General features: G+C 45.7%; 1 protein-coding gene across 5 annotated transcripts in view; it reads right to left on the minus strand.

The window, feature by feature from the left end:
- PARL (presenilin associated rhomboid like) overlaps positions 1-13,717 on the minus strand; it is a 52,598-nt gene extending 38,881 nt beyond the window's left edge. For 4 of the 5 annotated variants that reach the window (XM_063621826.1, XM_063621824.1, XM_063621827.1 and 1 more), the window contains exon 1: positions 13,500-13,691. In XM_063621826.1, the coding sequence (XP_063477896.1) occupies positions 13,500-13,624 (125 nt within the window). In that variant the 5' untranslated portion in view covers positions 13,625-13,691. Of the gene's footprint in view, positions 1-13,499 lie in introns of all 5 variants that reach the window. The other variant, XM_063621822.1, reaches the window with a different exon arrangement.
- Between the last annotated feature and the right edge of the window lie 2,426 nt (positions 13,718-16,143).

Here is a 16,143-nt window from a genome sequence, read left to right on the forward strand (position 1 = left end):
TGTACATTTAATACTTACACATTTTACTATATGTAAACTATATCTCAATAAAGTATTTTAAAGAATGCTCACAGGACATCCAGGTGGAGGTATCTTAATAGGCATTTTGGAAATAAATGAAACTCAGAATAATGGTATAGCTGCTACTACTATTACTTGCCTAGAATGCTTTTTTTTTTTTTTTTTTTTTTTTGAGAAGAGTTTTGCTCTTGTTGCCCAGGCTGGCATGCAATGGCGTGATCTCGGCTCACTGCAACCTCCACTTCCCAGGTATAAGCGATTGTCCTGTCTCAGCCTCCCAAGTAGCTTGGATTACAGGCATGCACCGTCACACCTGGCTAATTTTTTTGTATTTAGTAGAGACGAGGTTTCACCGTTAGGCTGGTTGCGAACTCCTGACCTCAGGTGATCCACCTGCCTCGGCCTCCCAAAGTGCTGGGATTACAGGCGTGTGCCACCATGCCCAGCCTAAGAATGCCCTTTCTCTTCAACACTGAGTCCACTCCTCAATTCAACTCAGAAATCACAGTGAGGAAAGTGATTATAAAGTAATTTGACTTGAGATTTCACATTCAGAATTTATACTTCCAAAGAAGTGATATTCCTTTCAAAGAAATCTATTACAGAAAAAGCAGAAAAGGTTTGAGTAAGTTCATCCATTTTGGAAAGTTATAAACTTAGGCAACCAATGGTACTGTTGTTCTAAATGGCTCTTAACTCCCTTCAGAGCCTGTTACCAGTCTTATGATGAATATCCTTTAGCAAACCGTGTTGAATAGCGAATCCCAAATCTATTTCCAACCCTTTCCCCCTTTGCCTGCTTTTTCTGTAATAGGAAATATCTTCACTTTTCCAGGCTCCCCTAGAGCCAGTGGTAACCATATCACACAGGATTACAGCCAAATGAAACATAAGAATTTTTCAGGAGCCCCTTGGAAAGGTTTTGCTTACCTGATAAAAATGGACACGTCACTGATGTCAAGCACACCCCCTTCTTTCTGCCTTAAATAAGAATACAATGCCTAGAGACAAGGCAGTCATCTCAAATGCCAAGAGAAAGGCCAAGGGATTCAGACACTAACCTTGACATTTTTGAGCCACTGAGCAAAGACACTAGCCACTTACCTCCCATCATCCTATATTTGATAAACAACTCTCCTTCTTATTTAAACAACCACCAGTTTATTTACTGCCAAATGTATTCCTGGTATAATTTTTAAAGTGGTAGATGTTAACTTTTTGCAACCGGATTTGATTTAAAGATCCCAAAGTAACCTGGAGATAGGTCTAGTAAGTAAAGTTGCAATTAATTAATCAAAACAAGTAATGCCACTTTGGGCCAAAACAAAGGTGTATCATAAAGTAATAGGAATATATTTACCATAAAGATGACAAGTTGACAGCCGGGCATGGTAGCTCACGCCTGTAATCCCAGCACTTTGGGAGGCTGGGGTGGGAGGATCACCTGAGGTCAGGAGTTCGAGACCAGCTTGGCCAACATGGTGAAACTCCATCTCTGCTAAAAATACAAAACTTAGCTGGGCATGGTGGCACATGCCTGTAATCCCAGCTACTCGGGAAGCTAAGGCAGGAGAAATCTCTAGAACCCAGGAGGCAGAGGTTGCAGTGAGGCAGGATGGTGCCACTGCACTCCAATGTGAGAGCTCCTGAGTGACAGAGCAAGACTCCGTCTCAAAAAAAAAAAAAAATTAATTAATTAATTAATTAAAGATGGCTGGCCGGGCGCGGTGGCTCAAACCTGTAATCCCAGCACTTTGGGAGGCCGAGGTGGGCGGATCACAAGGTCAGGAGATCGAGACCATCCTGGCTAACACGGTGAAACCCCATCTCTACTAAAAATACAAAAAAAAATTAGCCGGGCGTGTTGGCAGGCGCCTGTAGTCCCAGCTACTTGGGAGGCTGAGGCAGGAGAATGGTGTGAACCCGGGAGGTGGAGCTTGCAGTGAGCCGAGATCGCGCCACTGCACTCCAGCCAGGGGGACAGAGAAAGACTCCGTCTCAAAAAAAAAAAAAAAAAAAAAAAAATTAAAGATGGCAAGTTGTAACCCAGTAATGTTGGTTCCTAGCATTTGTCATGTACTAGACTGAGAAACACAAAGGATAAGAAATACAAAGGATTTGTATTTCCAACAGCTTAATACTACACAATCAATTCTAATAAAAAATTACTTCTACCTGTCACCAATTCACTTAAAATTTTGAAGCACAAGTTTTAAAAGGAACACAAACACGCTAGGTTGGGAATCTGGACTTGAAGCAAAGCCAGACCTTTTTGCCTAAAATATATACCTTGAGGATCTCACCAGAAGTGTGTGTCAAGCTGAGGACATTAAGGGTGTATTACACAAGCTGGCCCCAGGGTTAAGTTCAGAACTTATCAGTATATACACATACTGAATACATCACACACAGGCATACCTCGATTTATTGTACTTCACAGATATCCCAAGTTTGTTACACAAATTGAGGGTTTGTGGCAACCATACATCTAGCATGTCTTTTGGCACCATTTTTCCAACAGCATGCGCTCACTTAGTGGCTCCGTGTCACATTTTGGTAATTCTCACAACACTTCAATTTTTTCGTATCTGTTATGGTGATTTGTGATCAATGACCTTTGATGTTACTACTGAAATTGTTTTGGGTGCCATGAACCATGAGACAATGAACTTAATAATGCTGTGTAGGTTCTGACTGCTCTACCAACCGGCCATTGCCCACCTTTCCCTCTCCTTGGACCTCCCCATTCCTTAGAACACAACAATATTGAAACTGGTCAATTAATAACCCTACAATCACTGCTAAGTGTTCAAGCTGAAAGGAACAGTCACATGTCTCTGGCTTGAAATCATTAGAAATAATTTTTTTTTTTTTTTTTTTTTTTTGAGATGGAGTTTCGCTCTATCACCCAGGCTGGAGTGCAGTGGCGTGATCCTAACCCACTGCAACCTTCACCTCTCGGGTGCAAGCGATTCTCCTGCCTCAGCCTCCCAAGTAGCTGGGACTATAAGCACCCGCCACCACACCGAGCTAATTTTTGTATTTTTAGTAGAGACGGGGTTTCGCCATGTTGGCCAGGCTGGTCTCAAACTCCCAACCTCAGGTGATCCTCCCGCCTCAGCCTCCCAAAGTGCCCACCCAATTAGAAATAATTAAGCTTAGCGGAGAAGGAATGTCAAAAGCTGAGACAGGCCAAAAGCTAAGCCTCTGGCACAAACAGCCAACTTGTAAATACAAAGAAACAATTCTTGCCGGACATGGTGGCTCACAGCTGTAACCCCAGCACTCTGGGAAGCTAAGGCAGGAAGATCACTTGAGTTCAGGAGTTTGAAACCAACCTGGGCACCATGGTGAGTTCCTGTCTCTATAAAAAATTTAAAAATTAGCCAAGTGTGGTGGCTTGCGCCTATAGTACTAGCTACTTGGGAGGCTGAGGCAGGAAGATCACTTGAGCCTAGGAGGTCAAGGTTGCAGTGAGCTACAAATGCACTACTGCACTCCAACCTGGATGACAGAACTAGACTCTGTATAAACAACAACAGCAAAACTACTGAAGGAAATTTTAAGTGCTACTCCTGAGAAGAGAAAAATAGTAGGCTGGGTGTGGTGGCTCACACCTGTAATCCTAGAACTTTGGGAGGCCAAGACGGAAGGATCAACTGAGGTCAGGAGTTCGAGACCAGCCTGGCCAAAAATGTGAAACCCCATCTCTACTAAAAATACAAGAATTAGCTGGGCGTGGTGGTGGGCACCTGTAATCCCAGCCGCTGGGGAGGTTGAGGCAGGAGAATTGCTTGAACCTGGGAGGTGGAGGCTGCAGCGAGCTGAGATTGTGCCACTGCACTCCAGCCTGGGCGACAGAGCAAGACTCTGTCTCCAAAAAAAAAAAAAAAAAAAAAAAGAGTAAGAAAGCAAAACAGCCTTATTGCCAACATGGAAAAAATTACAGTCATCTGAATAGAAGATCAAATCAGCCACAACATTCCCTTAAGCCACAGCCAATCTAGAGCAAGACTAACTCCTTCAATTCTACGAAGGCTGAAAGAATTGAGGAAGCTGCAGGAAAAAAGTCTGAAGCTAGCAGAGGTTGGTTCATGAGGTTTAAGGAAACAAGCTGTCTCTATAACATACGAGTGCAACTTGAAGCAGCAAGTGTGGATGTAGAAACTGCAGCAACTTAACAAGAAGATCCTAAGATGAAGGTGGCTACACTAAACAGATTTGCAAAGTAGACAAAACAGCCTTCTATTGGAAGAAGATGCCATCTAAGACTTTCATAGCTACAGGTGAGGAGGCAATGCCTGGCTTCAAAGCTTCAAAGGACAGGCTGACTTCATTAGGCACTAATGCCGTTGGTGACTAAGTTGAAGCCAATGCTCATTTACGATTCTGAAAATCCTAGAACCCTTAAGAATGATGGTAAACTACTCTGCCCATGCTCTATAAATCGAACAACAAAGCCTAGATTACAGCACACCTGTTTACAGCATCATTTATGGAATATTTTTTGTTTATTTTTACTTTTTGAGATGGAGTCTCACTCTGTCACCCAGGCTGGAAGTGCAGTGGCACTATCTCGGCTCACTACAACCTCCGCCTCCCAGGTTCAAGCGATTCTCCTGCCTCAACCCTCCGAGCAGCTGGGATCACAGGCGCCTGCCATCATGTCCGGCTATTTTCGTGTTTTTAGTAGAGATGGGGTTTCACCATGTTGGCCAGGCTGGTCTTGAACTCCTGATCTCAGGAGATCCACCCGCCTTGGCCTCCCATAGTGCTGGTATTACAGGCGCAAGCCACTGTGCCCAAACAGTTTACCAAATATTTTAAGCCCAATGTTGAGACCAAATGCTGAGAAAAAAAAGATTCCTTTCAAAACACTACTGTTCATTGACAGTGTGTCTGGTCACCCAAGAGCTCAGATGCACAGGTACAAGAAGATGAATGTTGTTTTCATGCCTGCTAACACAATGTCCATTCTGCATCCACATACATCCAGGAGGAATTTCAACTTTTAAGTCTTATTATTTAAGAAATACATTTTCTTTTTTTTCCCCCTTTTTTTGTAAAAAAAAAAAAAAAAGAAATACATTTTGTAAGGCAATAGCCACAGAGAGTGATTTTTCTGATGGATCTGGGCAAGGTAAATTGAAAAGCTTCTGGAAAAGATCTACCATTCTAGATGTCATCAGGAACATTCATGATTCATGAGAGGAGGTCAAAGTATCAACATTAACAGGAGTTTAGAAGAAGCTGATTACAACACTCAAGTATGACTTTGAGGGGCTCAAGACTGGAGTGGAGGAAGTAACTGCAGATGCGGCAGAAATAGAAAGGGAACTAAAGGCTGGGTGCAGTGGCTCACGCCTGTAATCCCAGTACTCTGGGAGGCCGAGGCAGGCAGATCACCTGAGTTCAGGAGTTCGAGACCAGCCTGGCCAACATGGTGAAACCTCATCTCTATTAAAAATCCAAAAAAATTAACCAGGCATGGTGGTGGGTGCCTGTAATCCCAGCTACTCAGGAGGCTGAGGCAGGAGAATCACTTGAACCTGGGAGGCAGAGGTTGCAGTGAGCCAAGATCGTGCCATTGCACTCCAGTCTGGGTGGCAGGAGTGAAACTCCATCTCGAAAAAAAAGAAAGAGCAAGAGAACTAGAATTAGAAGTAGAGCCTGAAGATGTGATTGAATTGCTGCAATCTCATGATCAAACTTGAACAGATGAGAAGTTGCTTCTTATGGATGAGCAAAGGAAGTGGTCTCTTGAGATGGAATCTACTCCTGGGGAAGACACTATGAACACTGTTGAAATGACAACAAAGGATTTAGATTATTACATAAACCTAGCTGATAAAGCAGCAGCACGGTTTGAGAGGATTTACTCCTGCTCTGAAAGAAGTTCTACTGTGGATAAAATGCTGTCAGACAGCATCACATGCTACTGAGAAATCTTTTGTGAAAGGAGGAGTCAATCAACGTGGCAAACTTCATGTTGTCTTATTTTAAGAAATTGCCACCGCTACCCCAACCTTCAATAACCGCCACTCTGCTCAGTCCACAGCCATCAACAGAGGCAAGACCCTCCACCAGCAAAAAGATTACGACTCACTGCAGGCTCAGATGATCATTAGAATTTTTTAGTAATAAAGCATTTTAAAATTAAGGTATCTACATCTTAACCACTCTAAAATGCACTGGCTTAAAACCATAATTTATTACTTTTTTTTTTTTTTGAGACAGTGTCACCTAGGCTGGAGTGCAGTGGCATGATCTCGGCTCACTGCAACCTCCACCTCCCAGGTACAAGCAATTCTCCTGTCTCAGCCTCCTGAGTAGCTGGGACTACAGGCACACACCACCACACCTGGCTAATTTTTGTATTTTTAGTAGAGATGGGGTTTCACCATATTGGTCAGGCTGATCTCGAACTCCTGAGCTCAAGTGATCCACCCGCCTCGGTCTCCCAAAGTTCTGGGATTACAGGTGTGAGCCACCGCACCAAGAGATGGGGTCTTGCTATGATGACCAGGCTGGTCTCGAACTCCTGGCTTCAAGTGATCCTCCTATCTTGGCCTCCCAAAGTGCTAGGATTATAGGCATGAGCCACCATGCCTGGCCTAAAACTGTAATTTATTATTTCTCATGATTCTCTAGGTTAGCTGCCTCCACCTGGGGACCGATTCCACTGTTCTCACCTGGATCACTCAAGGCAGCCAGTACTTTTTTTTTTTTTTTTTTTTTTTTTTTTGAGACAGAGTCTCGCTCCGTCACCCAGGCTAGAGTGCAGTGGCGCTACCTTGGCTCCCTGCAAGCTCCACCTCCTGGGTTCACGCCATTCTCCTGCCTCAGCCTCCAGAGTAGCTGGGACTACAGGCGCCCGCCACCACGCCTGGCTGATTTTTTGTATTTTTAGTAGAGACGGGGTTTCACCGTGTTAACCAGGATGGTCTCAATCTCCTAACCTCGTGATCTGCCCGCCTTGGCCTCCCAAAGTGCTGGAGTTACAGTTGTGAGCCACTACGCCCAGCCCCAGCCAGTACTCTTGACTGCTTAATCAGAGCTGGAGAGTCTCAGATGGCCTCACTCGTACCTGCAGCCTTAGTGCTGGTTGTTGTCTGCTTGCTCTCTCACCGCCCAGTCCTTGGTGTTCAGTAGTCTAGCAGGGGCTTCTACCATGACAGAGGGAGTGTTCCAAGTGGGCAATGGCAAAAGCTGCAAGGTCTTCTGAGGCCGACTCTGGACCTTGCACAATATTACTTCCACCACAGGCTACCAGTCAAACTAAGCCACAAGTCCAACCCAGCTCCAAGGAATAAGGAAGTTGACTCCAACTTCGGATGAGAAGAAGTACAAAATATTGTGGCCATAGTGTTTTATCTACCACACTAGATGTGGCAGAGGCAGTTATGCTTCCTAGTCTAGAGCAGTAATTCTCAATTCTGGCTATACATTAGAACTGCCTGGTGAGCTCTTAAAAGTCCTACACCATGGCTCTACCTCATATCAATTAAATTAGAATCTCTAAGAGTGGGCCCAAGGCGTTAGTAGTTATAAGACCTCCCCAGGTGATTCTCATATGCCGCCAGAGTCGAGATCTATTCATACCACAGGTTTGGGGAAACTTTAGTCTACATACAAATCACCTGGAAATCTCACTAAAAACATTCTAATTTAGTAGGTCCAGGGCAAGGTGAGTCTGAGATTTTGCATATCTAAACAAGTGCCTAAATTAGGGGTTGTCAAACTATGGCCTATAGAGTGGATTTAAGCCCCCAACTAAGAATGGTTTTTACATGTTTAAAGAGTTGCTTAAAAAGAAAGAGAAAGAATATGCAACAAAGACCACATGCGGCCATATTTTCTTTCTGACCTTTTACAAACCCCTGTCCTAGATGATGCCCAAACTACTAGTTCATGAACCACTTGGAATAGCAAGGAGCTAGAACCTGATTCCTCACTCTTCCAACAATACTTGTACTTAAATTAGAATGGTTTGTTGTCCCACAGATTAATCCTACCTAGGTAACAAAACAAAGAATTCCAATACAAATGTTTCACTAGGACTTACTCCCAGCATCCATGCCCTCTTCTCCTTTTCCAAACCATAGCCTAGAATTTCCAGCCATTTCATTTGATGAGATATACCAAGCCCAAGATTGGCTTAAGCCAACTTTCACATCCCATTCCCTGGCAACTTCAAGGGATTCAAGGATGGGCACCTGTCCCAAGTTAGGCCAATCTGGTCCAATGAAATTCAATTTCAAGATTTTGTTTGTGATAACGGAGAAGACAACTTTTTTTTCCTGCTAGATTTGCACCTAAAAATATATAGCCCCAAGAGCTGCTGGCAGCCATCTTATAACCACAAGGAGATAGCATGCTGAGAGAATAAAGCCAACATTTAGGAAACAGAGACAAGCCATGGAGAAAATGGTGTCTGGTGACAATTTGAGACACTGGACTTGTCTCACTAGAAGCCAGTCCTACCTCTACACTTTTGAACTGCATAAACCAATAAATTCCCCTAATTGTTTAGGTCAGAGTTTGGTTTTCTATCGGAATAAGGATGCTTTTAGATGTAGTATGTTTATTACATATTATATAAGGTACATTTTCTCTTTTTAGTGAGCTTTCATTTTAAATTTCCTTTTGTTTGGTGGGGGGGGGGGTCCTCGCTCTGTCACCCAGGCTGGAGTGCAGTGGCACCACCATCTCAACTCACTGTAACCTCCGCCTCTCGAGTTCAAGTGATTCCCCTGCCTCAGCCTCCCAAGTAGCTAGGATTACAGATGCCTGCCACCAGGACCGACTTTTTTTTTTTTTTTTTTTTTTGTATTTTTAGTAGAGACGGGGTTTCGCCATATTGGCCAGGCTGGTCTTGAACTCCTGACCTCAGGTGATCCACCTGCCTCAGCCTCCCAAAGTGCTCCCGAAGGATTACAGGCGTGAGCCACTGCACCCGGCCTTAAATTTCTTAAAGTGTGAAACAAGGAAAAGCACGATAAATGTCTCTAATTGCAAATGTTTTCCATCTTATTCACAGGTTTAGGTTATTCACCTCTTCCCAATCAGATGGGTATATAAGATAGGGAAATAAATTACTTACCTGAATACGTTGGAAAACAAAGTGAAGCGCCGCAATAAAATGGATGGGGATGGGAAAGACCGTCCCTTGAGGCATAAGACAACTCACCACGGCAGGCCTGCCTTGACTCTGCTGCTCTGGTCCTTCTTCCAGGAATTAGTGATTTGGGGAAGCAATCAAATGTGCTCAAAGTGGGAGGATGTCATGAATACTTAAGTTGCCACCAGCCACAGTTATGGTTCAGTTGTTTTTTCGTTTTTGTTTTTAAGACAGAGTTTTGCTCCTGTTGCCCAGGTTGGAGTGCAATGCCGTGATCTCGGCTCACTGCAACCTCTGCCTCCCGGGTTCAGGCGATTCTCCTTCCTCAGCCTCCCAAGTAGCTGGGATTACAGGCGCACGCCACCACACCCGGCTAATTTTTGTGTTTTTAGTAGAGAGGGGGTTTCACCACGTTGGCCAGCCTGGTCTCAAACTCCTGACCTCAGGTGATCCACCCACCTCGGCCTCCCAAAGTGCTGGGATTACAGGCGTGAGCCACTGCACCTGGCCAGCTCAGATTTTTTTTTTTTTTAATACAACCCTATAACTTTTAAGTAGAAAAAGTTACACCAATATATGTGTTCACCTAATCGTGAGTGACAACACAGTCTTATAAATGTTTTGGTTTTTTGTTTTTTGGGTCTTTTTTTGAGACAGGGTCTCACTCACTCAGGCTGGAGGACAGTGGCGCCCTCATGGCTCACAGCAACCTTCACCTTCACCTTCTGGCTTCAAGCAATCCTCCTCCCTTAGCCTCCCACGTAGCTGGGACCAGAGGCAAGCACCACCATACCCACCAATTTTTTTAAATTTTTGTAGAGACAGGAGTCTCCCTATATTGCCCAGGCTGGTCTCAAACTCCTAGACTCAAGTGATCTTCCTGCCTCAGCATCCCAAAGTGCTGAGACTGCAGGCCTGTGCCACCGCACAGCCTTTGTGCTTTTTTTTTTTTTTTTTTTGAGATGAAGTCTTGCCCTTGTCCCCCAGGCTGGAGTGCAATGGCGCAATCTCGGCTCACTGCAACCTCCGCCTCCTGGGTTCAAGCGATTCTCCTGCCTCGGCCCCCTGAGTAGCTGGGATTACAGGCCCCTGCCACTATGCCTGGCTAATTTTTGTATTTTAGTAGAGATGGGTTTTTACCATGTTGGCCAGGCTGGTCTAGAACTCCTGACCTCAGGTGATCCACCTGCCTCAGCCTCCCAAAGTGCTGGGATTACAGGCATGAGCTACCGCGCCCTGCCTGTGCATTGTTTTTAAGAGTGCAACGGTAAAGACAATACAACTTAAATACACAGGTCAGCGCTAATGTTTATGTTACTCAAGATTTGTATGAACAAATTAAGTAGAAATGGCCTAATGTTCAAATGGAGACAAAATGTGTCTAAGCATATACAACTGATTAGATTCATTCCACTTAAAACAAAATAGAGCCCGAGGCATGCTAGTGCGTACCTGTAGTCCTTGCTACCAGGAAGGCTGAGTGGGGGATCCCTTGAACCCAGGAGTCTGAGGCTGCAGTGAGCTATGATAGTGCCACTGCACTTCAGCCTAGGTGACAGAACAACTCGCCTCTTAAAAATACAAAAGATATTGGCCGGGGGGATGGATTCTACATAAACTCTGGCATAACAAAATTATTTTCTTGACCCCATCTTGAGTTAATAGATGGTCAGTTAAAACAAAATATAATATATACGATTGACTAATACGTCAAGTATCTTACCTAAAGACATTTTGAGGCTACGCATGGTGACTCAAGCCTGTAATCCCAACACTGGGAGGCAGGGGCGGGCAGATCACTTGAGACCAGGAGTTGGAGACCAGCCTGGCCAACATAACAAAACCCCGTCTCCACAAAAAAACACAAAACTTAGCCAGGCATCATGGTGGTGCACGCCTGTAATCCCAGCTACTCAGGAGGCTGAGGCAGGAGAATCGCTTGAACCCAGGAGGCAGAAGTTGCAGTGAGCTGAGATCGTGCCACTGCACTCCAACCTGGGCAACAGAGCAAGACTCTGTCTCTAAAAAAAAAAAAAAAAAATATATATATATATATATAGAAAGAGAAAGAGAGAGACTGTCATCTCAATATAAACTTTCCATACAAACTGCAAGCTTTTTAAAAATATAAAATGTTAAGTGTTACAATTCAACTATTTTCTCCCCTTGGATAGTTTCATACAATTGGCAAATTAAACAGGTTTCCACTTTCAAGCCTCAAACCTTAGCATAAGTAAAGTTTACGAGGAGCCCAAATGAGATTTTTTTTCCCTTTTGTGTAAAAGGCCAGATAGAAGATATTTCGGTCTTTGTGGACTACTGAAATCTGTCACATATTACTATTTTTGTTTTACAATCCTTTACAAATATAAACCATTCTTGACTGGTGGGCCGCCTTGGGCCTGCAGTAGTTTTCAGACCCTAGTATCACCACCTAGAGTGCTTGTAAAATGCAAATTCCTGGTCCCACTTCAGGCCTATTATTAATACATCAAATGACATGGATTGGGTCATTCTTCTGCAAGCTAATTTCAAAGCCATAAGAAGTCAACATACAGCTAATAAAGGTTATATATAAGGTAAACTGACACTCTCTATTAACTTTAAGAACTTATTTCCAGAGGCAAATGCTCTATTTCAGGCCTACATTCTCATGTATATTTTTTTATGCAACCACGAAAATGTCATTTTCAAACTTTCTATATAAATGGCAAGCTTTTCAGACATTAAATACTAATCTTCAACATTTCATGTGTTTCTGGTTCACTGTTTCAAATGGTCTTCATGCTCAATTTTTACTAGAGGCTCATTAGTTTTCTTTTGCTTCCCCTTCCTAAAACCAGTACGGTGATGTGTACATAAATCTTAAATATTTAACACACTTCCTGTTGCTTCCTAATACATGTACAGTATTTATTTTAGATGGAGTCTCACTCTGTTGCTCAAGCTGGAGTGCAATGGCACGATCTCGGCTCACTGCAACCTCCGCCTCCCAGGTTCAAGCCATTCTCCTGCCTCAGCCTCCCGAGTAGCTGGGATTACAGGCGCCCGCCACCATGCCCCGCTAATTTCTTGTATTTCTAGTAGAGACGGGGTTTTGCAATGTTGGCCAGGCTGGTCTTGAACTCCTGACTTCAGGTGATCCACCTGCCTCAGCCTCCCAAAGTGCCAGGATTACAGGCGTGTGAGCCACCACGGCCGGCCAGTATTAATCTTTTCTTCCCCCCTTAAACCATGCAATCTCAAATGGGATTACCACCTCCATCTGTCCTCATTTTCCACCTCCCCAGGAGTTTAAGATTAGTGCCCGACAGATCTATGTTACAGTGTATGAAGATACAATATATGTAAGGTTTTCACAAGTTCCTGATAAAATTCACCTGGAATGCTTGTAGGACATACAGGTTCTTCCACTCCACCCACCCCTCTCCTGACTGTGATTTGGGAGGACTGGGGTGAGGCCTGGGACATAAAAGCCATACAAACTCTCCAGGTGATCCTTGAGATTAGGCAATGGCTCTGCCACATTACAGCCTCGATTATTTACCATTGACTATCCCACGTGTTGATAAACAATGTTTCTTATCAACAATCAGGTGGATTCGAGGCACCCATCTAACCAAGTCAGAAACTGGGAGGAATAAAGTTTTGAGCAAAAGAGGAGGAAAATTTTCAAAGCCAAATGCACATCAGATTCTTAAACAGGTGAGGAATTTCTCTCTTCTCTCTCAAGTTAGAAATGAATTACTGTGATGCAAAAATCAGCAATACTGATAAACCATACGCTTCACACTTCTACTCGGAAGGTTCGGTAGTTTTCTTTCCAAATCAACCGGAAACCAAATCTTCCACTGTCTCAATTCAACAACAAAGCCTCTCCTACGACTTCGCCAGACACAAAGTGATACCTTCCATCAGATTTCGTCCTCCCTTAGATCACTACAAGCTAAAGAAGACGACTGGTTGTAACGGAACACAACCTTTATAATTAGATGGAAAAAGAATAAAAACCGCCATTCTGCCAGCTGTACTAACTGCTTCACTTCAGAAACTGGCTCAACAGTTTCCTCTCGCGATTATGAAGTGTGGCACGCAACGAACCTTCAGCTTAGTTCCCCTTCCAGTCACGTCCTTCCCAATGGGAAAGGAGAAAGCGCAGGCTCGCGGGGGGCTGGGCTGGGCAAGGGGAGCGAGAAGCGAGGACTGGATGGAGGCGAGAGAGGAGAGAGAAGGGGCAGGTAAGGTGAAGGGGGTGAGCTGGAGGCAGCACGAAAGGCCCAGACGGCCTCCGCCCCTGAGGATACACGGCTAGGGCTCAGGGACCAAGAGGCGAGAAGACCAGACCGGCGGCTATTACCTGCGTCCGAGCAGCCGCGGCGGGGTTAGGGCCGCAGTGAGCTCCTCGCAGCTGCGGCCGCCCGCCGACGCAGCCCACGCGTGGCCGCAGCCCCAGCCTCTCTGCGCCCAGCCTCGCCACGCCATCTTCCCAACCTCTGCCCCACCATGGCCCGACCTTACCAACCCCAGCTGCGCAACTACTTCCGGGGCGAAGGCAACACTACAGAGCACGAGGAGCAGTCTAGAGCGCCCCCGCGCGGCTGAGCGGCAGCCGAACCAGCCACAGTGCCGGGACGACTGGCTGGCGCCCTTCTCTCCCACCGCTTCCCCTCCCACTGCTCAGCCGGCTCCCGGAGCGACCTGCGAGAGTGGCCCGGCCTCCCCGCATTTGCAGATAAGGAGGATGGGGCCAGAGCGAAGAGGGACAACTGACATTTTTTTGAGTAAACGGCACATACCAGGCGCTTTCCCTAAGATCGCATTTAATCGTCACAGCACTGCTAGGGGTAGATGTCATCACTGTTTCACTTTGCTTCAGGTCAGAGGGGATAGGACTTGCCCAGAGTTGCAGAGCTGGTCCCTAGAGGAACCAGCGTGGCAAGCCAAGTTTTCTTAAATTACTACTTTTTTCTGCATCTCACCACTTCATGTTATTCTGTATGCCTTTAACTAAGTCCAAGCCTATCGGGCGCGGTGGCTCACCCCTGTAATCCCAGCACTTTGGGAGGCCGAGGCTGGCGGATCACCTGAGGTCAGGAGTTCGATACCAGCCCGGCCAACGTGGTGAAACCCCGTCTCTACTAAAAATACAAAAATTAGCCGGGCATGGTGGCGCGTGCCTGTAATCCCAGCTACTCAGTTGGCCAAGGCAGAAGAATTGCTTGAACCCGGGAGGCGGAGGTTGCAGTGAGCCGAGATTGCACCACTGCACTCCAGCCTGGGTGACAGAGTGAGATCCGTCTCAAAAAAATTACAAATACAAATACAAAAATTAGCTGGGCGTGGTAACGCAAACCTGTAATCCCAGCTACTCAAGAGGCTGAGGTGGGAGAATCACTTGAACTCGGGAGGTAGAGGTTGCAGTGAGCCGAGATCGTGCCCGCCTGGGCAACAGAGTGAGACCCTTTCTCATAAATAAATAAGTAAATAAACACAAAATCCAAACCTGAAATGAAAAGCGGGCTTCCGCTTTTTCATAATCCATCCCTCACCTACCTGTCAGTCATCTTGATTCCCCCCGACCCTAGCTGCAGCCGTACTGTCACTGGCCGTTACTCAAAGGCACCATCCGCGTTCCCACTGCTGAGCATTCACGCTACCGTTCTCACCACTTGAAACACCTAACCGACTTGTCTGTCCTTCAGGTCAGCCTCAAGTGTCACCACTTCCAGGAGGCCTTTCCCAGACCTCCACTCTAATTTAGATTCCCTTCCTTTGTACTCACATACCGCTTTATGCATATCTCTGCAATAGCACTTCATTCATTCCATAAGCACTTATTAAGCACCTACAGTGTGTCAGGTGATGTGTTAAACATGGAGATACAATTGAGAAGACACTATATCTGACCTCATAAAGATTCTATTGTACTGGGAGAGAAGGCTCTTTAGGAGTCTAGAGAGGGGTGATATAGCCCAGTTGAAGGAAGGGGCATGGGAGGCTCGGGGAGAAGGCTTCCCAGAGAAGCTGATAGAGGTCACCAAGAGAATAAGTGGTCCTCAGAGAGAATAGCATTTGTGATGTCTCCCGGCGCATGACTTGTTTGAAAAACTAAAATAAATTCACGCCTTTTCCACACAACCCAGAGAGGGGCCCATACGGCATTGTTCTAGATTCCCGTTGTAACTTAAAGGGAAACTTTCACAATATCTAGAGCCTTGATGTCCTGCAAATGAAGGAGGAGGATGTCCTTAAGTTCCTTGCAGCAGGAACCCACTTAGGTGGTACCAACCTTGACTTCCAAATGGAGTAGTACATCTGTAAGAAGAAAAGTGATGGCATCTACATCCTACGTCTGAAGAGGACCTGGGAGAAGCTTCTGCTGGCAGCTCGTGCCATCACTGCCTTTAAAAACCCTGCTGATGTCAGTGTCACGTCCTCTAGGAATACTGGCCAGAGGGCTGTGCTGAAGTTTGCTGCTGCCACTGGAGCCACTCCAATTGTTGGCCGCTTCACTCCTGGAACCTTCACTAGCCAGATCCAGGCAGCCTCCGGGGAGCCACGGCTTCTGGTGGTTACTGATCCCAGGGCTGACCACCAGCCTCTCACAGAGACATCTTATGTTAACCTTCCTACCATTGCTCTATGTCACACAGATTTTCCTCTGCACTATGTGGACATTGCCATCACATGCAACAAGGGAGCTCCCTCAGTGGGTCTGAGCTGGTGGATGCTGGCCCTGGAAGTTCTGCGCATGTGTGGCACCATTTCCCTCGAACACCCGTGGGAGGTCATGCCTGATCTCTACGTCTACAGAGATCCTGAAGAGATTGGAAAAGAGGAGCAGGCTGCTGCTGAAAAGACTGTGACCAAGGAGGAATTTCAGGGCAGATGGACTGCTCCAGCTCCTGAGTTCACCGCTGCTCAGCCTGAGGTTGGAGACTGGTCCGATGGTGGGCAGGTGCCCTCTGTGCCTATTCCTCAGGTCCTTACTGAAGCCTGGA

Source organism: Symphalangus syndactylus, chromosome 17 (assembly GCF_028878055.3).
Source record: "Symphalangus syndactylus isolate Jambi chromosome 17, NHGRI_mSymSyn1-v2.1_pri, whole genome shotgun sequence".
Classification (NCBI taxonomy): domain Eukaryota; kingdom Metazoa; phylum Chordata; class Mammalia; order Primates; family Hylobatidae; genus Symphalangus; species Symphalangus syndactylus.